The sequence below is a fragment of the Natator depressus genome, chromosome 2, assembly GCF_965152275.1.
Source record: "Natator depressus isolate rNatDep1 chromosome 2, rNatDep2.hap1, whole genome shotgun sequence".
NCBI classification, from domain to species: domain Eukaryota; kingdom Metazoa; phylum Chordata; order Testudines; family Cheloniidae; genus Natator; species Natator depressus.
Window position 1 is genome coordinate 111882348 of NC_134235.1, and position 22495 is coordinate 111904842.

General features: G+C 43.0%; 1 protein-coding gene and 1 long non-coding RNA gene across 2 annotated transcripts in view; both read right to left on the reverse strand.

Annotated features, from left to right (window-relative positions):
* Positions 1–1056: 1056 nt before the first annotated feature.
* LOC141981509 (N-acetyllactosaminide beta-1,6-N-acetylglucosaminyl-transferase-like) lies at positions 1057–2091 on the reverse strand. The gene has a single exon (XM_074943170.1). It carries the CDS (start codon positions 2089–2091, stop codon positions 1057–1059), a length of 1035 nt encoding a protein of 344 aa, XP_074799271.1.
* Positions 2092–15269: 13178 nt separating this feature from the next.
* The window catches only part of LOC141981510 (uncharacterized), a 40322-nt gene continuing 33096 nt past the window's right edge, over positions 15270–22495 (reverse strand). Inside the window, exon 3 of the long non-coding RNA XR_012637805.1 lies at positions 15270–15470. This is a non-coding gene — a long non-coding RNA (uncharacterized LOC141981510). The remainder of the gene's footprint in view (positions 15471–22495) is intronic.

Genomic DNA, 22495 nt, shown 5'->3' on the forward strand with positions numbered 1-22495 from the left:
AGTGCCCACTTTGCTATTGTTTATTTGCATGGTCTCTGTCTGGTTCTGTAATTGTTTCTGTCTGCTGTATAATTAATTTTGCTGGGTGTAAACTAATTAAGGTGGTGGGATATAATTGGTTGGCTAATCATGTTACAATATGTTAGGATTGGTTAGTTAAATTTCAGTAAAATGATTGGTTAAGGTATAGCTAAGCAGAACTCAAGTTTTACTATATAGTCTGCAGTCAATCAGGAAGTAAGGTGGGGATGGGAACAGGGAATGGGCGTGGGGAAATTGGAATAATGTTTTGCTAAGGGGGAAATGGGAACAGGGACACAGGTAAGGCTCTGTGGTGTCAGAGCTGGGAAGGGGGACACTAAGGAAGGAAACTGGAATCATGCTTGCTGGAAGTTCACCCCAATAAACATCGAATTGTTTGCACCTTTGGACTTTGGGTATTGTTGCTCTCTGTTCATGCGAGAAGGACCAGGGAAGTAAGCGGGTGAAGGAATAAGCCCCTAACATGTAACATGATTCCTTTAATACAGTTCTGTAACTATGTTGTCCCATCTACACTACAAACAAAAAGAGTGATAGAAAACAGTTTCCCCTCACAGTAACAGGCATCAGTGATTGACAAGAATGAAAAAAAAAAACCCACAAAAAAAAGACCATTACTTAATTTGCTTATTGCCAAAAAACTTACTTCCCCCCACAAAAGAGTGAGCAGCATTTTGCAAGCCTGTGTTTAGGTAATCTGATGTTAGCAAATTAGGGGCCTAAATTTGATTCTATCAGATACACACAGCAGCACACTTAATGCCTGCATAGAGGCTCTACTGAAGCCAATGAGGTCTGCCTACACTGATCCAATTGCCGGATGGGGGCAATGATTATGATTAATAAGTGACTAGGATATGTACTTTATGAAATATGTTTTATATTGGCTTCATCTCTAACATGTGAGCCATCCCAATTAACATTGCTTCCTCCTTTTTATACATAACACACAGCTTTGTATAAATCATCTATTTATGACTTCCTAGAAGTAAAGTTCTCGCCCCCCATTTATAATTAAATAATAGAAAATAAAACAATCCACTTTGTTTGCCGTACAGTAGACCTGTTAGGCAGAAGGATTACATAGGTTAATAGAGAGGACATAGTGGGAGAAAAGTCATACATACCTGGTATCGAATTGAGTGTCACCCAGAAATGTTCATCTGGACTATAGGTGTCCTTGGACCATGCAAGTAAATCAATGGCACGCTGGTCTCTGAGAACAAACTCGGTAAAGTCCCTTGTGACAGCAATATAAGCAGAGCCAAAGTAGATGATCAGATTGTGTGGAGGTGGTGCTTTTCGTACAAAGGTCCACAGCATGAAAGAAGCGAAACTGTATATTTGTTCCCTGTGGATATATTTGGTCCTTCTGATAATATGGGCAGGAGGCAGACGTCCAGGAGTGATGTTTTTCCCTTTAAATCTTTTCAGATACTGAACTATTTCCTTGTTGGTTTTCAAGGGGAAATCTTGTCCACATGTGTTGAGAAGGTACTTCCACCGAACTCCTGATTCCAGCAGGTCTTTCATGCAGTTCAAATCCGCCTGAAGTCTGGATATTCCAGCATATACCACTAGCTCCATTTTAGAGGCAAGAAAAGCATTGGGAAAACAGTTCAATAACTTTTCCACATCTTGCTTAAACTTAGCAGTTGCTTTCCTATCCACATGGATACAGTAAACGTTTTGGGGCATATAAATAGCCCTGAAAAGTCTTTCAAAAGTATCAAATTCCTTATGAAGGGTTATGATATAAGCCAAAGGAAAGGCAGCTTCTTCTGCCGAGAGAGGGCTGGTTATATAGTGATTGTGAATTAAGTATTTGGTGCAACTGGTTCTCCCAAATGACATTTTTAATGTGTTTTCTTGTACAAAAAATGCCTTCTCTTCAATAAGTGCATTACAGGCTTCTGCTAAGATAGAACTCCCTGAGAGGTTCAACTTCCAAAGGTTTTTTTGCTCAGGTGAACTAATAGTATAAAGAACTAATGAAACTGAAATACTAAGAACAAGCACAACGAAAAAGCAAAATATCCGTGAATTCATTGTTACTTTTAAAAAGTTTTCCCCGCTTAAAATATTGTAAAAAGAACAGAGTACAAAACATAAATCACCCACCAACTCGCTCTATTGGCTGCCTCCGTACAGAGCTGGTTTTCTATTGAAGAGGATGTGGTTTCATTCTGATGCCTGCTATGTGACAGGTTTCAGAGTAGCAGCCATGTTAGTCTGTATTCGCAAAAAGAAAAGGAGTACTTGTGGCACCTTAGAGACTAACCAATTTATTTGAGCATAAGCTTTCGTGAGCTACAGCTCACTTCATCGGATGCATCTGTAACCATCATCTTGATGAAAAGGGTCTCAATGGGCTTGTAGATTGAAAACTCTTGTACTGCATTCTAAGATTTAAACAGATATAATTCCAGTTAGTGGTTTGGTAAAGAGAATACAGGTTTAAACATTTTGGAATGCCCATGTCTGATCACCATTTGCCCACTGACTTTTTTTTTTTTTTGTTAGAAACTTCTCTATCATTTCCGTATCATAACCATCCCCATCCCCCACACAGACTACAAGTGTCAATAATTAATTTGCACTCCTGTTAGCAGAATCAGCAGAGGCTGCCAGCGACTGAATAGAGACTGGGAGTGGCTGGGTCATTTCACAAATTGAATCTATTTCCCCATGTTAAGTATCCTCACACCTTCTTGTCAACTGTCTGAAATGGGCCATCTTGATTATCACTACAAAAGTTTTTTTTCCTCCTGCTGATAATAGCTCATCTTAACTAATTAGCCTCTCTCAGTTTGTATGGCAACTTCCAACTTATCTGTATGTGTATATCTATATCTATATATCTTCTTACAATATGTTCCATTCTATGCATCCGATGAAGTGAGCTGTAGCTCACGAAAGCTTATGCTCTAATAAATTTGTTAGTCTCTAAGATGCCACAAGTACTCCTTTTTGTGGATACAGACTAACACGGCTGCTACTCTGAAATCTGATCCCTAGAAGCGACTGTTCAAGGTTAGAAATATTTGTGGAACAATTGGGGGAGAGTTTATCTATTCTGTGCTCAAATAAAGGACTTAGTTATAGCAAATAAAGGCTGTCTCTACAGCTGCTGGTCTGGCACTTTTCATGAGCATTTAATCCACTCCATTAAAACAGTTATTAACATCGCTGCTACCCCTGCTAATTGGGAGAGCAAGCATGCTGCTTTTGGCTCCTCAGTGGAGTTTGCTTTTTGAGACCCACCCTGGGCCTTGTGGTCTCTTGGTTTTCTGATTGTACTTTAGAGCTGCCCAGAAAACAGAATTCCCTCCTGTGGAAATTGTTGAATTTTTAAAAATAATTGTCCTGAAATGGGACAAAAAGGACAAAATTTGAAATTTTTCACAAGAGGAAAATTTTTAAAATAATTAGTTTTGGGGGAACCAAAACAGAATTTGTAGTTTACTTCCTAGCTTCTCAGGGAGTCAGGCTGACAAGATAGGCAGGGAGCCAGGGGACCTGGGCAGCCCATCAGGCCAGCTTCCAGAGAGATGCAGGTCCCAGGATCCTTGCAACTCATCAGACTGGCTGCCAGGGAGCCGTGTTTCCATGAACATTTCAATTTCATGGATCCAATATTGTCTAATGAAAAATATCTGTTAGAAAAATTTTGACTGTACTTTGCTTTAATCTTCACTGGTAGCATGAAGAAATGTTCTACTGTAATCCAAGTCCAATGTGGTGTGTTACACCTGGGTGTGACATTATATGCGACAGGTAGTGAAGGAACAAAAACTCTTCAACACAGTGTCCACTAAAGTCTTATTCTTAGCTGTCTCTCTGCTGTTCCCCAGGTTCTCATCAGTCACCATTAACAACTCCATCTGTTCCTCCACCTTGTCTCTCTTGCAACTCCGAGCCAGTAATAACCAGACCCTCCAAAAAGAAGAAAACACAAGCCTACCTGGATGAGAGAGCATACAGACACACACCCTGGCACAATGCAGCAGGGATCCACCAACACTCCAAACAAACTGGAGGAAAGATAAAACAGCACATCAGTGAAAATGCCAGCTCAGGCCACGTGGTCCAATGATACAATTACAAATAATCCAAATGTCAGGTCTTCTCAAGGCTAGAAAACACCATTTAAACAAATATCAGAGACCAGACAAAACATTTCCTGCTCTGCTGCCATCTCCATATGCCTTTGTGCTTCAGGCAAGTAATTTCCTAACGAGAGGTGGTAGTTTTTGTTATTTGTGAATTCCTAATAGACCCAGAGATTTAAACAAAAAAGAGAGCAACTAAGTGACCCCTTTAGTTGCTAGCCAAGCACATTTTGTAAAGCAAGCATTCCCGTTACAGAGGCACGCACTCGCGCTCTCTCTCTGAATAGCCACAGCATTTACAATAGTGATGTGTGCTTATCTTAGTACAGATCTGTACAAACAACCCACCATCAGACATTGCAGTGCAAACAGAACTGTGTCATCTACCTCATCCTCCAGTAGTACTCCTGCTGTAGGAAAAGTAGGCTATTGCAACCTTTTTTTTTAATTTAAAGTTAATTTAGTGATGTTATATTACACCATTGAGGGTTCAGCTCTGACGCCTACAGTCTCAAGTTCAACAGAGTTAACTCTGCTTGTTTTAGATCTAGAGTCATAGGAACCCATGAAACCATGAGCAAGTAACACAACCATAAGAAGAAGGTCCACTATCTTTTATCAGTTTTATTAAAGTTACCAACAAAGTTACAAATATCACAGCATATACAGCTCCTAAATATATCCATGCACCAGTTATAACTACAGACGTACTCACATCCTCCTAGATAGGGTTAGAGTCTGATGGCTCTCTCATAGATTGACCATCAGTAAAGGGATGGTTCCTGCTGGAGTTCTCCCATAGGAAGCTCAATTTTCCCACTCTGGGCACCCCTTTTTATAATGTGATTCTGCCTATACCTACATTCTGCTCATGCACATGAAAGTGTCAGTGCTCTTTTTCCTTATTGGTCTGATGTCCTCTAGAAACATAAGGGATCCTGATTTCGATCAATCATGTAGGTTCTCTTTATTCTCATCAGCACTGATACATAACCCGCATCCTGTGCTTAAGACACATGTTGGAGACAGATGTGCCTCTAGATCATTTTTATTATTTAAAACATTAAAATGAATCTTCTGGCTAATTTTTCACAATATTACCACTTGGTACCTCTTTTCCGATAATCTTAGGACATCAGGTTATTCTTCAGGCACTTTCTTATGCCAGAATTTCTTGTTTTCAAAGCCTAAAATAGCTAAGCTAAAATTTTGCAGGCCTCATCCTACAGGTCTTGCATTTCAGCCTTTCTTACTTAGATAGCTAATACATGATTCCCTCTAAATACTGATCAATCTTAGACTTCTATAATCCTACAACTTAACTCTATTCAACATGCAATGATTAAATATTACATTATATTAATTAATCATAACATCACACAATAAATGGATAATAAACTAAAATCACTGGCTACACTGTAATTAAAAACCAGTTATCATAGAGCAGCATTTCTCAACTGTGGCCACCAGGGGCTTTTCTTGCTGCCACAGGCTCCTGGGCAGTGATTAGGGGCAGGGAGGGAAGCAGCAGCCCTTTCCCCAGGGCTACCAGCAGGGGTTGGGCCCTGCCCCTCTCTGGAGCCAGAAATGCTAGAGGAGCAGGCAGCCTGTGTGAGTTCCCCACCTTCCTAGGGCCGGTGGAGCTTGGGCTTCTGGCTTCAGCCCTGGGGTGGCAGGTGGCGGATGGCAGGCTACAGCCATGGGGTGGTGGGCTCTTCAGTCCTGCATCTTAAATCTCCATCTGACGCAGAACCGCGTTCAGAAGCACAGGCTCCTGGACCCAGCTGGCGGGGGCGGGGATAGTTTTTGGGTCTGAGCTGGGGGAGCTTGTCAACATAATTCCAAACACAGAAGAGAAATCCTCACCCCATGTCAGGCTGCTTCTGGCTAGTTTAATAGATTGATTAGCTTGTGCTGTCACTAATTATTGCTACACCCTTTCAGCCTAAAATAGCAGAAGAGCCTCCTTGAAAAACTAAATACTCCTTCTGGCTCTCCCCTCTTAATCCCAAAGCTGTGTTCAAAATAATGACCAGAGATTGATCACTGGCTGGATTTTCTTAGGGTTTCTTCTGCAGCAAAGGCAGACTTTGAAATGCACAAACTAGAAATGCTCCCCGCTGAAATGCTAGTTAAACAGTCGCTGCCCAGCAACTAGTGCAACCCAAATCATGACATTAATGCTCATATAAGCCATTGGCTGCTTTGGCTCATATGCCTCTTCCCCTGTATTCCAATCTCACTTCACTAGTTGCTTGCCTGGATAGGGTGGCAGAAACATTATTACAAAGAAAACAAACTCAAGTCCCTTTATATTTTAAAGTAATTAACCACTGGAACAATATAGCCAGGGTTCTGGTGGATTCTCCCTCGCTGATGTTTTTCTAAAAGCTCTGCGGTAGCAATGATTTGGGGACAGATCTCTAGGCTGGTTTAGACGAGGGCAGACGAGATTATATCTCTATGATCCCTTCTGACCTTGGAATTTATAATTATTTTGGTTTCTCCGCTTCCTGGGGGGGTCAGACACATGGAGTGGGTCTGATCTCCCTGGGAGAAAGCAAGAATTACACTGATGCCCAGCGTGCAGGCAGAGCTGGGGCTGTGGACTAAAAGCGAGCACGTGGATTCACATCGCAGCTTGCTCTGCCTTCCCCGGCACCTGTGGAATGCAACAGGCACTGAGCTCCAGGTCCCCTTTCAACACAAAGGGGAGGACTGTGGATTGGGGGGGACCCCAGCTGTTGATCAGAGCGATCACATGTCAATCAAGTTTCACATCTATAGCGAAGGGGTGATCGCAGTGGTGCAGGGGGATACCGGAAAAGGATTTCTGTGAGTCCAATGGATGTAAAATCAGCTGTACACTAACACTGATGGCTCCCACCCCTGAAGGGCCCCCACCAGTCTGTGCTGGTATCCAAAGGAGAGAGCAGGGGGTGAAGAGGAGCGGGCCAAGCCGGGGACCCTTTGGTGCCTGGGCCAGCGCCATGGTAAACCCAGTACTGGCTCTGGTCCCCAGCTGCAGAGCTTAAGCCTGGACCCACTGACCCTCACTGCCTCCCCCAGCCCCCCATCCATCTCCCTGGCCCCCAATGCCTTGCTACCCACCTCCCCATCCAGGGCCTAGCTTGTCGGGCTTTGTAAATTTTCTGTGAAAAGTGATATTTGTATGTTTGTTAATATCACTTTTCACTGCCTCCCAGCTAGCTAGCAAGACTGCTGCTGTGAAAAATGATATTAACAAACAAACATATATCACTTTTCATAGCAGCAGACTTACTAGCTAGCAAGTCTTTAAAAAAGCAAAAGAAACAACAACAACAAACAACATGCAAAGCACCTTATTTTTGTTTCTATTCTGTTTAAGCCCAGTAAAGAATAGAGACAACTGTACGTTATTTGTATTATTGAGTTTTCAAAAAACCCAAACCCTTACATAAATAAATGACAATGATTTGGACGTGTATATGTGCATATTTATTTGTTTTTCCTAAAGTTGAGTATTTTAGGAAAAATTGTAGAGCAGCCACCAGCAAGAATTGGTGGCCACACTCTGAGGCCACCAAAAAAATTGTTGTGAGAACCCCTGAAGGACCCGTTAGTGCTGATGCAAGGGCCAGCTGGCTTCCATTTTAAAAACTTATCATATTTGACTGGAGTTTATAAATTACTGTTGTACTAGAATCATGAAAAAAGAGCCTTGTTTTATTATTTTGTTTGTTTAATTATTATTTGCCTTGTGGTCACAACCAATGTAACTGATCTGAATTAAATACTTCATTTTACAAATATAAATGCATGTGTTTAACTTTGAACATGAGTCCAATGAGAGTACTTACATGCGCAAACCTAAGCATATGTTTGTGGGATCAGGGTTCACGAGACTCGTTCAAAGGGGAATACCAGGTTTAATCATCTATTAAAGATGAACATTGTAAACTACATGTATTGATGAGCTCAAAATTAAATTCTAGGTCATTGGGGGAAAATATATCTAAACTCAGTTGCCTATGTACCCTGGGAAAGGAGTGGCCATTGTCCACGATAAATGTTACTATATCTCCAAGCTGTAATAAAAGAAAAAAAAATCTTGCTTACTTACCTAGGGTTAGCTTATGGCTTTGGCACAAACCCTGTATAGAAGGTGCTGGAAAGCAACAACACATGGAATAAATTATGTCTCCTGGAGGTATTAACTTCAGAAATGTAGGGCTAGAGAGGACCTTGGGAAGTCATCGAGTCCAGACCCCTGCGCTGAGACAGGAACAAGTATACCTATGCCATCCCTGTCAGGGGTTTCTCCAGCCTGTTCTTAAAAACTGCCAATAATAGGAATTCCACAGCCTGCCTTGAAAACCTAATCTACAATTTAACTACCTGCATGTTATAAAGTTTTTCTTAATACCTAACCTCAATCTCCCTTGCTGCAGATTAAGCCAATCACATCTTGTTCTCCCTTCAGTGGACGTGGAGAACAATTGATCACCGTCCTCTTTATAACAGCCTTTAACATATTTAAAGACTGTTATCAGGTCCCACCTCAGTCTTCTTTTCATGCCCAGTTCTTTTAACCTTTCCTCATAGGTCAGGTTTTCTAAACTTGTATCACTTGTGTTGCTCTCCTTGGGATTCTCTCCAGTTTGTCCACCTCTTTCCTAAAGTGTGGTGCCCAGAATTGGACACAGTACTCAAGATGAGGCCTCACCAATGCTGAGTAGAGCAAGATAATTACCTCCCATGTCTTACTTACGACACTCCTGTTAATATACCCCAGAATGATATTAGCCCTTTTTGCTACTGAATCACATTGTTGACTCATATTCAATATGAGATCCAGTATAACCCCGCAGATCTTCTTCAGCAGTAATACTGCCTAGCCAGTTATTCCCCATTTTGTGGTTGGGCATTTGATTTTTCTTTTGTAAGTGGAGTACTGTGCATTTGTCTTTTTGAATTTCATCTTGTTGAGTTCAGACCAATTCTCCAGTTTACCAAGGTGATTTTTAATTCTGATCCTGCCCTCCAATGTGCTTGCATCACCTCCCAGCTTGGTGTCATCCACAAATTTTATAAGCGTACTCTTCACTCTATTATCCAGGTCATTAATAAAAATATTGAATAGTACTGGACCCAGGGCTGGCCCCTGCAGGATCCCACTAGATACACCCTCTCAGTTTGACAGCGAACCATTGATAACTGTCATTCAACCAGTTTTGCACCCATCTTATAGTAATTTGATCTAGACCACATTTCTCTAGTTTGATTATGAGCAGTGCTGGGTTTACAATGGCTCCAGTGGCTCCATGGAGCTGGGTCCATGCTCACAAGGGGCCCCAGCCTGCTCCGCTTGCACTGCGCCCCAAGACCCCGCTGTGTTGGGGCACTAGGGAGTGGGGGTTCAGTGTGGGAGGTGCTGGGCAGTTGTGGGGCTGTGGGCAGGGGTGGTGTTTGTGCAGGGTGCCTTGCATTTGTGGGTGGGTCTGGGGGGGCACCAGGTATAGTGGGTCTGGGGTGGCTCTGGGAGCCATAGGGAGTTGGGGGGTGTTGGGTGGGGTGGCTGTGTGGTGTGGCATTGTCCCGCCCCTGAGGGGAAGAGGCATGCTGGCCGCACAGGGCCGGGCAGGCCACTATGCGTCTGGCAACTGCCAGTTTGTAAATTGTGCCCTCGCATTGGGCGGAGCAGGGCCGCTCCTGCCACGCCCCATTGCCTCTGGGTGTCCCCTCGCTCTGGGGACTGACCTCCCCGCACCATGCTCCATTGCCTCCATGGGGGCCCACAGATATGTGTGGCACTGGGCCCACAAAAGGTTAATCCGGCCCTGATTATGAGAATGCTATATCATATCTAGTGCTTCCTCCTATCCACTACGCTTGTCAAAGAAGGAAATTAAGTTGGCTTGGCATGATTTGTTCTTGAGAAACCCATGCTGGCTATTCCTTATAATGCTATTATCCTCTAGGTATGTGCAAATTGATCTTTTAAATAATTTGTTCCAATGTCTTTCCAGGTATCGAAATTAGGTTGACTGGTCTATAATTCCCCAAGGCCTTTTTGTTCCCTCTTTTAAAGATAGTTACTATGTTTGCCCTTCTCCAGTCCTCTGGGACCTCACCCATCCTCCATAAGTTCTTGAAGATAATTGCTAATGGTTCCGAGATTGCTTCAGCTAGTTCCTTAAGTACCCTAGGTTGATTTTCCTCAGGGCCTGCTGATCTGAATATATCTAATTTATCTAAATATTATTTAACCTGTTATTTCCCTATATTGGCTTGCATTTCTTCTCTGCTTTTGCTAATATTAATTGTGTTGAATATCTGGTCACAGTTAACCTTTTCAGTGAAGACTGAAGCAAAATAGACATTAAACACCTTAGCCTTGTTAATGTCATCAGTTATTAGCTCTCCTTCCCTGCTAAGTAGAGGACCTACACTTTCCTTTGTCTTTCTCTTTTTTCGTGCTCCATTCATTGAGCCAAAGCCGTAAAGAAAGTGAGTATGATACTAGGCCATGATTCAGGACAGTACTTAAGAACATGCCTTAACTTTAAGCTTGTGGGTCGTCCCAACAATTTCAGTGAAACTTTTTGCGTTTAAAGTGAGGCATAAGCTTAAGCACCTTGCTAAATCTCAGTCTCTGCTTGCATCACATTTATATGGCATTAGTCCAAAGATGATATTTATCTGTATTTCAGATCATGGCATGTGCTTGCCAGATAGAGAGGAAGATAAGCTCCCTATCCCAAAGTGTGCAATTTCAGAAGAACAGCCAGTTAAAGAAGGAGGGGAAGGGATGCATCATACAAGCAAAATGATTAGGGTGATGACGGGCACATGTTTCCTTAGTTATGTATGGGGGGGGTTAGTTTTTCAGGCAAACATGCTAAATTTGTGTCTCCCCAGCATCCCTCCATAATTCAACCCCCCTTGAGGTCCTCCCACCCAAATCCAAGCATCATTTCTGGTGTCCACATGCTCCTCACACCAACGTTTCAGCCCCTCTCTCCACACAAAGAAGTAGTTTACTCATAAGACAGTAAATTAAACAGATAATATGTTGCCCACTGTCTGAAGCACTGAGTAGACCACACTTCATCTAACCTCTTCTCCTTATCACATACTGACCTAAAAGTTGATTAAATCTCTTTGAGACCTTCTTAGGTCCATCCCATGTTAGACACACCTTCTTCCAGCTCCTTGTATACAGTGCATAACAAAGCAGCTTCCCTACTGGGCTCAGTAACAACCTGTTGCTCGTGCATTAGTATGCAATACATTATATATGTGTTTGATTTGGGTTTGTGAACAATATAAAACCAAAATATTCAGTATGTTCTTGATGAATTAACAGGTATTTATGGCTACTCTTAACCCCATCCATAGTATACACTGTATAGTTCTGGACATAATGTACTGTGGCTCATTTATGCATAGAAAGAAAGTCAATGGTTAATATTTGAGACCAAAAGTCACAACTAACGTGGAAACCAAAAGAGATTCAGAATCCTACCTGGCTGCAGCACAGGTCTGAGACGGAGAACAGAGCATAGACAGGGATGGGGCTAGGAATGAGAACTGAGTGACTGACCTGAGCAGATCACTGAATTAATAGAATTATTTCCTCCTTCTTTTCTCATCCTCCATCCAGTTTCATTCCTTTGGCTTCCCACTTAATCTCTGCATCAGTTGCTTCTTGTATTAGTGAAAAAGGGTAAGGCCTTTTTTGTTCTCCATCAGGAGAAATTCTGGTAATCCGTTCTGGCTAGGTAAATAAAAGCAGAAGCGAAACTCCTGCTCCTTTTGAAACCACAGTACACACTCAGCTGCCTAAAACAGGTCATGCCATTTCAGGTTTTGGACACACCTCAAAGAGAGAAACACAAGTGAGCATATCCAAAAGGCATTTTGGGTGTGCATCTGCAAATGTATTCTTGGTAGGGAAGTCATCAGCTTCAAATACTTATATAAAATAGTTATAATATGTAAGTAAAGCACTTGATGCCAATGGTTGTAATTGAAGAAAGGGAACAATTAACTTTCCTCAGCATGGAGGTACTATATAAACGTAGAAATATAGCTCAAAATGTTCATAACTCAATGCCTAAATGTAGGCTTCTTGCAATAAATTGATGTATTCTGTAAGACTTGTGGTCACATGCTCTGGTACTTCAATAAGAACACACATACAAGATTAAAACTGAACTCTGAAACTGCACCTGCTTATGCTTTCTGGGCCTGATTCTGATTTCATGTACGCTGGATTAGTACCCTTGCCTTCCGTGGAATTACTGCCTGTGCAAGTGAGACACCCTCTTTAGGGATCTGATTCTACACCCTGTAAAATCAATGGCAAAATCCTAATTTCTGTGGGAGCAGGAGCAGACCTTAAATATGCTTCCATTCATACAGACACCTGTGTGGGAGGTCAGAGTGTTCTGAGTGCAAATCCAGAGGCCTGGCCTGGGAGACTGAGAGGTTTAATTTGGGAATTTGGCCTTGAGCCTGGAGGTTGTCTCAACTCAGGTAGGAGTTCGTCATTCAAGTCACACAAACAATATCCAGGAACCTGGTGGTGAAAGGAGATTGTGCAAGAAGGACTTGGATTGCTTTATAAGCCTCAGGGAAAGGAGGGCTGGAATATTGGATTGCCCAACTCCTCCTTGTTTCTGTGCAATAAAGGAGAGGTGGTTTCTGGAGGCCCCCTATCACCCATGAAGATATACTGGGGGAATATTTTATGATGATCCATCTGCCTATGCTGTGGTGTAGAGCTCTGTTTTAGACAAGATTCAATAAGCAAATTCCTTTTTTGTACTTTTTCATAAGTTTTTCCTCTTCATGGCAAGCGTTTTCCTTCTGTACTTAGAACATGTGGCTAGATCTTTGGTCCTGCTTCTAGTTGCTTTGCATTGTTCAGACAACACAAAGGCAGCTGGAAAGCTGCGCTAATGTGGTACTGTGATAGTCTGTACCGCTCTGTTCACCCCTTGTTGAGGATAGTAGTATAAGGGCCCTACTGTCAATCAAATGTTAATCCCGCCCCTTGACCCCTTAAGCAGCGCCCACCTATCACTGGAAGTCCCGCCCCATGGGGATATTACTTCCAGTGTCAAGGCAGACACATGACTGGAAGCAAGGTGTGTCATGTGACCATGTGTCCTCCCACTACCCTCTACCATTCAGGATGGATTTCACCCCTGTAGGACCACCCCAAGAGGAGATTTGACCAATTGGGGAGTTCCAGAGTGGGGTGGCCTGTCCGGAAGTGGGTCACGTGACCCCTCTAACAACTCCTCCCTCTACTCTCTACCAATTCTGATGGGTTTCAGCTGCAGAGGACTGCCCTGAGAGCAGATTTGACCAAAATAGGGCAGGTTCTGGGATGGGATGAACCGCCCGGAAGAGGGTCTGTGACCCCTCTAAGAACTTCTCCCACCACCCTCTGCCAATCAGAGTGCAGCACCATCACCCCATAAGTCCCAGCATCGGGCAGAAGAGGCCATCCCTTACCAAGAACGTATGTTTTAGAAATTGTGGAAAGGCTGAGAGGAAACATGGACTCCTTCACCACCCCGTGAGAACTCTGGACTTTGTTTTAGCCCCAAGCACCTTTGGACTTGTGTGGAGAAAGCGCTACATCAGCGACACTTCCGACGAGGGCCCTTTGACTCAACCATTGATGGATACGTCGGAACCTGACCCCGAAACCCAAACCCACATGAGGCACCCCGATGAGTGTGACAACCTCTCATCATCCACCCCCCTGGAGGTGGAAGGCGATCATGGCTTGGGGGAGTCACCGGCGGACAAGGTGAACATCACTCAGGTAAATGAATGATTAAGAAGTGATGTTTGAGGATGGGGTGTATTAGGGTTAGGAACTGACCCGGGATTGAGTAAATCTAAAAACAAGCAGGGGGGTGCTTACACTGTTTCTTTTCTGAAAATCTTTCAACAGCTCGACAATGCCTTTCTAGAGGCCTTTGAGAACTTATACATTGGTAGCCCTGTGGGAGTAAATATATCATGCATCAGCTCTTTTTGCTCATGTCTGAGACACAGATCTCAAGAGGAAAATCCGGAAAAGGACAAAATGGAAGAATGAACCAGCTCAGACTCCCTCATGGTAGGGGTCATGGCATCCATTTTCACAGGCAGCTGTAAAAGGTCGTGTTAAACCAGGCTATTAATAAAACTTATTTAAAGTGTCAATATGAATGCGTCCCCCTCCATACTCGTGTTAGTAAAAGACGGTACCAGTAACAGTCATGTCTACACAGATGGCTCTGTTAAAGAAAACATATTACACCCCCGGGGAAGTTGGGAGCTTCAGTGGGGTGACCTCTGACAGTGCATAGTGCTCTACAGTGTTAGCACTGCGTATGAACCCAAGTCCTGCAGTGATACTTTGAGTTCACAACTTTCTAGCCCAGAAGTGAGGTTGTTGTGTGTCCAAGAAAGAAGAATTTTGTGATTCTTCTTTATTCTTTAACAGTGGGATTGTAATGGGGTGTATGTATCCTGTAGAATAACAATACCTACCTCTTATATAGTGCTTTTCATCAGCAGCTCTCAAAGCATTTTACAAAGGAGGTGTGACATTACCCAGGGTACAATCTGGACTAACAGCTGTGTCACCTCAGTTCTCCAGTGTGAGGTGCCTTTTACACTGCTTCACTGTGAAAGCAACCACTCCTGGCCTGCTCACACACAGACTCCAGCATGTAAGGTACTCCCAGCTATAGTGCTGTAGCCAGCCATTCTTGGATTACGCTGCAGCAACACCAGCAAATTCCCAGTCCCAGACTTTCTCCAGAAATGTGCTTCTTGTACTGCCCAGCACCCTCCTGGAAAATACCACCTCATATAAAGTCCACCATTTATTAAAAGAAAATGATATGCAACAATCTTGTTATCCCAAATGGAGTTTCAATCCAAATTTCACTGGTTTAGGTAAAACAATAAAACATATTTATTAACTACAAAAGATAGATTTTAAGTGATTACAAGAAATGAGACATAGAAGTCAAACTGGTTACAAGAAAATGAAAGTAAAATGCAACTAATGCCTAACTTAACAATCTAAGTGAATACAAAGTAAAGGTCTCTCTCACCACATGTTACAGCAGTCTTACTGGCTGAACTCCTTTCAGTCAGGATCTCTCCCCCAGTCCAAAGCTGATTCTTTTGTTCTTCAGGTGTTGTGGATGCCATAGGTACAAAGAAAGGGAGGAATAATTTGGGATGTCTGCTCTCCCTTCTTACAGTTCTTTCTCTTCTTTGAGAATCATCTCTAGTTGTGGTTGAGGAGAAAGTCTGTGTGGATGGGAACCCCAAGCTGTTTACTTGTCAAGATGTAGATTTTTTCACCCACACCCTCTTTCCTACCAAAGAATGAACACTTAACCAGGTGATGGTCCATTTGATTTTGTTGACACCTGACTGAGGCATCAGCTAACCTTTTGTCGCTGGGGAACCGATTTGTGACTGATCCCCAGACTTGGAACATGTCTTAGTCATATCATACAATAGAATCTTATAATTTTATGTGCAATGTTGCCACACACATATTTTACCAGGACAATAATGGTCAGCAAATTATGAGTTTTCAAATGACACCGCACAAGGCATACTTTGTATGAAATTCATCATAGACCTGTAAAAGGCATAAATATAGGGGTACAGACTGCCACAGGAGGTCAGTATCATTATTTCTATTTTACAAATGGGGAAATTGAGGCACAGAGAGGGAAAGAGACTTGCCTGAGGTCACTCTGTAGGCCAGTGGCAGAGTCAGGAATAGAACCCACATATCCTGATCCAGTACTCTATCCATTAGGCCACACTGAGTCTCAAAAAGAGCTAGCTGTTCCACATGAAGAAATGTGACCTTTCACCTAGCACTGCTTGGGTTTATTTATATTTTTACCACAATATTCTATGGCAGGTTGCACTGTTACAAGTAGTCTTCCAAGTTCTTTTTCTTAGCATGCAAGCAAATATTTCACCTGGGGAAGGTGTGCTGATTTTGTCCTGGGCAGAGGGAGGACCAGGAGAATTTGCTGTCTGAAATAAATTCTTGAGGCAGAATTGCTCCCTTGTAACTAGGCATTGGCTGAAATTCCTGAAAGAGGGGATTACCTTGCATGCTATATGACCACTTCTGTTCCAGGACTAGTGTTTATGTAAATAAAACAAGTTATACTTAGAATATACCCAGATTCTACTACACTGATTTCTCTCCACTATGAAGCTGACCTGCAAGGTCTCAGGCACTTGCTATCACTCAGAAGAGGGGCAACAATATCCTTTTCCTAACAGTGTATGTCTAATACCAGTTAACATGGCAGGTGAAGGGTTAAATCCCTATGGGAAAGCTGCTTTCCTAATCCTTGATGGCGGGGGATGGGCCAGGGGGATGCTTGATGGCGGGGGATGCTAATTGGACAAGCTGGGAGTTCCAGGGATTTGTAAATGGAGCAGGTGATACTGTATGGGAAGGATAACTGAAAGCTAATTTCCTTCAATCAATAATTTCCCACTAGGTGTTTTGAGCTTCATAAAAGAAGAGACTGGGCTCAGAGCTCCTGGAGAGATTTTCTTTGTCTAGAGAGGGTTGCTTGATGTCGATGGTTCTAAAATGTGAGGGGACTATTTCCTAAACATATTATTTCTTGTATATTTTCACTTAACCAAGACATTGGGCCTGATCTATTAACAGGGCCCTGTAAGGCAAAGTGGTTGTGATGCATCCTTGGGTGGGAACCACCTGTTCTGGCAGTGATGTGCTTTATAATGTTATAACCAGGAGGTCCCGCAATAAGCATCTTCCAGAGTGTGTGATAATGCCGGTATCCTAGGGGCTCATGTGCCCACAAAAGGTGGTGAGAGATTGGAAAATCTATTAGTCTGGTTTCCTATCTAAACAATAATACTTTCTCATGCCCATGGCCAAGAAGGGATGCTGCACCAGTTGGCTAACAAATAAATTATTTGCCCATTAAAATGGTTCTGCTTTGTTCCTGAAGGGTACACTGAGCATTATGAGGTAGTTTCCAATGTATGTTATTTAGGATGAAGGATGATGACTTTTTCAGGAAAGTCTAATATGACCCTCCCCACCAGAAATACTTTGAAAACACCAGACATTTGGTGCAAAGAGTTTAATTCCAAAGGCTAAAGAATTGCTCTTCAAAAGTCTTTTTATGACCCTTCAGATTAGTCCTCTCTAGCAGAGATGCTTTTTAGGTATCCAGAGAGAAGCTGATCCCCAGGCAATTCACCATAAGCATCCCTTCAATCTGGAGGGGAAATTTTAACAAGAGGCACCTCAGAGCCCTCTCCAGCACATTACAATTCATGGTGAATGTGCTGGCTGGACTCTTGTTTGTGAACCCAGATCCTGCAGTCCTCCTCTTGAGGGGGCTGAGATATTTCATCAGACGCTGAATCTCACACAGGATACACTAGAGAAGCTGACCCCCTCCCCCCACAAAGGAATGGTTACCCTAAATCTTAGGTATAGTTCATCATCTTTACAATGAGGACAATAGCACCCCCTACCTCTTAGGGGTGTTGTTAGGGTAAATACATTAAAGATTGTGAGGTACTTAGATACTACAGTAATGGAAGCCACATAAATAGTTAGGATAGCTATAGATAGGTAATCTGTGAGGTTTTTTTCCCCAGGGACAGCCTCACTTTGCATTTTTCTACTGCCAATTTTTCCCAGTATGCTAGTAACTGGAGGATGATGGCACTTTCTGTTTTCCTTTTGTAATTTGTAAACTTTTTTGGATACACCCCCTTGGGCCACTGACAGAGCAGACAATAGTGGCAAAGAATAAGTCTCACGAATTACAGAAGCATAAGTTGTACTCCTGTAATGTGTGTGCCCATCAGGAGCATGAAGCAGGCTGAGAATAAAGAAGCCCGGGCTTTAGCGTCTGAAACTCAAGGAGGTATCAGGTCAAAGCAATTTTTAACAAAATGAATTCACACATCACAGTGGTTCTCTAAACTCCTAAAGTGACAAAGGATCCCTTCTGGCCTTGGAATCTATGACAAGGCTGCCAGCCAGTTATGATGCTTTATGTCTAATTTTAAATGGTACATACAAAAAAAGAAGTAAAATGGCACCGTCTACAGGTTTGAATTAAGGCCTGAAAGGCAATGCAAGGTTTAGCTTTTGTCATAAATATAAAGGGAAGGGTAATCACCTTTAAAATCCCTCCTGGCCAGAGGAAAAATCCTTTTACCTGTAAAGGGTTAAGAAGCTAAAGGTAACCTCGCTGGCACCTGACCAAAATGACCAATGAGGAGACAAGATACTTTCAAAAGCTGGGAGGAGGGAAAAAAACAAAGGGTCTGTGTCTGTCTGTGTGATGCTTTTGCCGGGGACAGAACAGGAATGGAGTCTTAGAACTTAGTAAGTAATCTAGCTAGGTATGTGTTAGATTATGATTTCTTTAAATGGCTGAGAAAATAGCTGTGCTGAATAGAATGAATATTCCTGTCTGTGTGTCTTTTTTGTAACTTAAGGTTTTGCCTAGAGGGATTCTCTATGTTTTGAAACTAATTACCCTGTAAGGTATTTACCATCCTGATTTTACAGAGGTGATTCTTTTTTTTTCTTCTATTAAAAGTCTTCTTGTAAGGAAACTGAATGCTTTTTCATTGTTCTAAGATCCAAGGGTTTGGGTCTGCGGTCACCTATGCAAATTGGTGAGGATTTTTACCAAACCTTCCCCAGGAAGTGGGGTGCAAGGGTTGGGAGGATTTGGGGGGGAAAGACGTTTCCAAACAACGTTTTCTCAGGAACCCAGATAAAGTTTGGTGGTGGCAGTGGAAGTCCAAGGGCAAAGGGTAAAATAGTTTGTACCTTGGGGAAGTTTAACCTAAGCTGGTAAAAGTAAGCTTAGGAGGTTTTCATGCAGGTCCCCACATCTGTACCCTAGAGTTCAGAGTGGGGAAGGAACCTTGACAGCTTTATAGTTATTTTGTAAAATAGGAACCAAGGAATGAAATAGAGCTGCTAAATGGTTCAGTTAGTCTATTGCAAACTGACACAAAAATTCACTTGACATTATTGTGCTCCTTATTCTTCTATCTCCCCAGAAAATATTATTGTTTATCATGTGTATTATAGTATCAAGTAAATACCTATGGAAGTAGAAATGACCACATCTGAGGTGGAAGTCAAACTCAAATAGCTTAATGGAAATAAACCAACGGGTGAGGGGGCCTGGATAATCTCCATCCAAGAATATTAAAGAAACTGGCACATGACATTGCAAGCTCAATAGCAAGGTTCTTCAATGAATCTGTCAACGCAGGGGTTGCACCTGAGTTGCTAATACAGTCTTTATTCTTTTAAAAAAGGGGGAAAAAGTGATCCAGGAATCTACAAGCCTTTTAGTTTGACCTTAAGTGTAAGCAAAATCTTAAATAAAATGTTGAAAGAGAAAGTAATTAAGGACATAGAGGCAAACAGTAAATGGGATAAAATACAACATAGTTTTACAAAAGGTAGATCATACCAGACCAACCTGATCTCTTTCTTTGAGAAGATTCCTTTGTGTAAAAAATAAATTAATGTAGGAGATTTAAGCTATCTGGATTTCAATGAGGCATTTGATACAGTTCCACATGGGAAATTATTAGTTAAATTGGAGAAGATGGGGATTAATATGAGAACTGAATGGTGGATAAGGAACTGGTTAAAGAGGAGACTACAACGGGTCATAGTGAAAGGTGAATGTCCACCTGCAGGGAGGTTACTAGTGGAGTTACTCAGGGATCAGTCTTGGGACCAGTCTTATTTAACATTTTTATTAATGACCTTGGCAAAAAAGTGGGAGTGTGCTAATAAAATTTGGGGATGACACAAAATTGGGAGGAATTGCCAATACAGAGGAGGACCGGAATATCATACAAAAAGATCTGGAGGACCTTGAAAACTTCAGTAATAGAAATGGGATTAAATTTAATAGTCCAAAGTGCAAGGTCATGCATTTAAAGACTAACAACAGGAATTTTTGCTATAAACTCGGAATATATCAGTTGGAAGTGACAGGAGAAAGACCTTGGTGTATTAGTTAATCACAGAATGACTATGAGATGCCAACGTGATGTAGCCATGAAAAAAGCTAATGTGATCATAGGTTGCATCAGGCAAGGTATTTTCAGTAGGGATAGGGAAGTGTTAGTATCATTATACCAGGCACTGGTGAGACCTCCTCTGGAAGACTGTTCTGGTTTCCCAGGTTCAAGAAAGATTAATTCAAACTGAAAAAGGTGCAGAGAAGGGCTACTAGGATGATCAGAGGAATGGAAAACCTACGTAATGAGAGGAGACTCAAAGAGTTTGGCTTGTTTAGCCTAACCAAATAAAGGCTGAGGGGAGATATGATTGCTCTCTATAAATACATCAGAGGGATAAATACCAGGGAGGGAGAGGAGTTATTTAAGTTAAGTGCCAATGTTGGCACAAGAACACATGTATATAAACTGTCCATCAACAAGTTTAGGCTTGAAATAGACAAAGGTTTTTAACCATCAGAGGAGTGAAGTTCTGGAGCAGCCTCCCAAGGAGAACAATGGGTGCAAAAAACCTAACGGGCTTCAAGACTGAGCTTGATAAATTTATGGATGGGATGGTGTGATGAAACTGCTGCAGTGGCATATAACTGACATGGGACTGCTAGTAGCAAATATCTCCAATGGCCGGTGATGGGACACTAGATGGGGAGAGCTCTGAGTTACTCCAGAGAGTTCTTTTTCAGGTGTCTGGCTAGTGGGTCTTGCCCACATGCTCAGGGTCTAACTGATCACCATATTTGTGGCCAGGAAGGAATTTTCCCCTGGGTCAGATTAGCAGAGACCTGGGGTGGGAGGGGGAGGTGGTTTTCCTTCTTCTGCAAAAGGCACAGGTCACCTGCAAGTTTAAACTAGTGTAAATGGTGGATTCTCTGTAACTTGAAGACTTTAAATCATGATTTGAGGACTTCAGGAACTCAGTCAGAGGTTAGAGGTCTATTACAGGAGTGGGTGAGTGAGATTCTGTGGCCTGCCATGTGCAGGAGGTCCTACTAGATGATCATGATGGTCCTTTCTGGCCTTAAAGTCTATGGCACTCCTGCTGGGCTTGGCGTCCTATAGTGCAGGCAATGTACAAAATCATCATCATAAGATATCCTATATCGTATTATGATCTTATTCCTGTATCCTATATACCGCTTCATTTAGTCACGTCAGTACCGTATAGCAGCGGTTCTCAAACTATGGGGTGGCCCTCCCTAGGGAGGCCCGGGAATGTGTCAAGGGATGCGTGAGCTGTGTGCTTTCTTTTCTTTTTTCTTTTTTTTAAAGAGCTCTGGCTGGCAGCCCTGGTGGCTGGGGCTCATTCAGAAGGGCCGTGCACACCCGGGTGGTGGGGATAAAGGGGACAGCTGGAGCCCAGCCACCCCAGACTGATAGCTCTGGCTCTCCTTCTTCCCCGTGCCCCCCCCCCCACCAATGCCTTAGCAGGCAGCCCGGACTCAGGCTCTCCTTCCCCTCCCCCCACACCCATCCCTCACCAGGAGGCAGCCCAGGCTCAGGTAGCAGAGCAGACAAAACCAAAAAATAGTAAATACTGTGCTGCTCTGGGCTTCTGACCCTCAGGAGCACTGGGGCTCAGGGCTTCAGCCCCACAGGGGGCACCAGGCCTTGGGACTTCAGCCAGGAGGGGAGCGCCAGTGTCGGCCTCCCTCCCTGCCCCGCTGAACCCGAAGCCCCGGAGCCCCCTGCGAGCCTGAAACCAGGAGTGGAGCTGTAGGACTGTCGCCCCGACCCCAGTGCTCCCTCCAGATCTAAAGTGTTGAGCCCTGGTGCTGCCCCGCGCAGAAGCCCCAAGCCCCCTGTTCGGAATCAGAACCCCTGGCTCCCCCCACCCACATCCGGAGCCCCACACACCCCCTGTGGCTGCAGCCTCAACCCCTCATGTGGCTGAAGTCCATAACCTCTTCTTCAGAACTATGGAACATTTCAGGGTTACAGACAACCTCTATTCCCGAGGCGTCCGTAACTCTGAGGTTCTACTGTATGAACTTTTTAACTTTTCACCCACTTTTAACTTTTAGGCACCCCTAGAACGCCAGCGCCCCATGGCACATGCCTACTATGCCTAACTGAAAATCCAGCCCTGCCTGTGACAGCATATGTTTGCAGTGATACAAAAACAGCATCTCCAAAACATAACGTGATTTATTCTGCCTCAAAGGCACATAGTACTTAAAGAAGTAGATTTAAAATAACAAATAGACCTGCATGCATACTCCTTTACTGAAGCTTGCCCTCTC

Excerpts from the sequence above, each read along its gene's own strand:
- LOC141981509 (XM_074943170.1), bottom strand. The coding sequence starts at position 2,091 with ATGAATTCACGGATATTTTGCTTTTTCGTTGTGCTTGTTCTTAGTATT.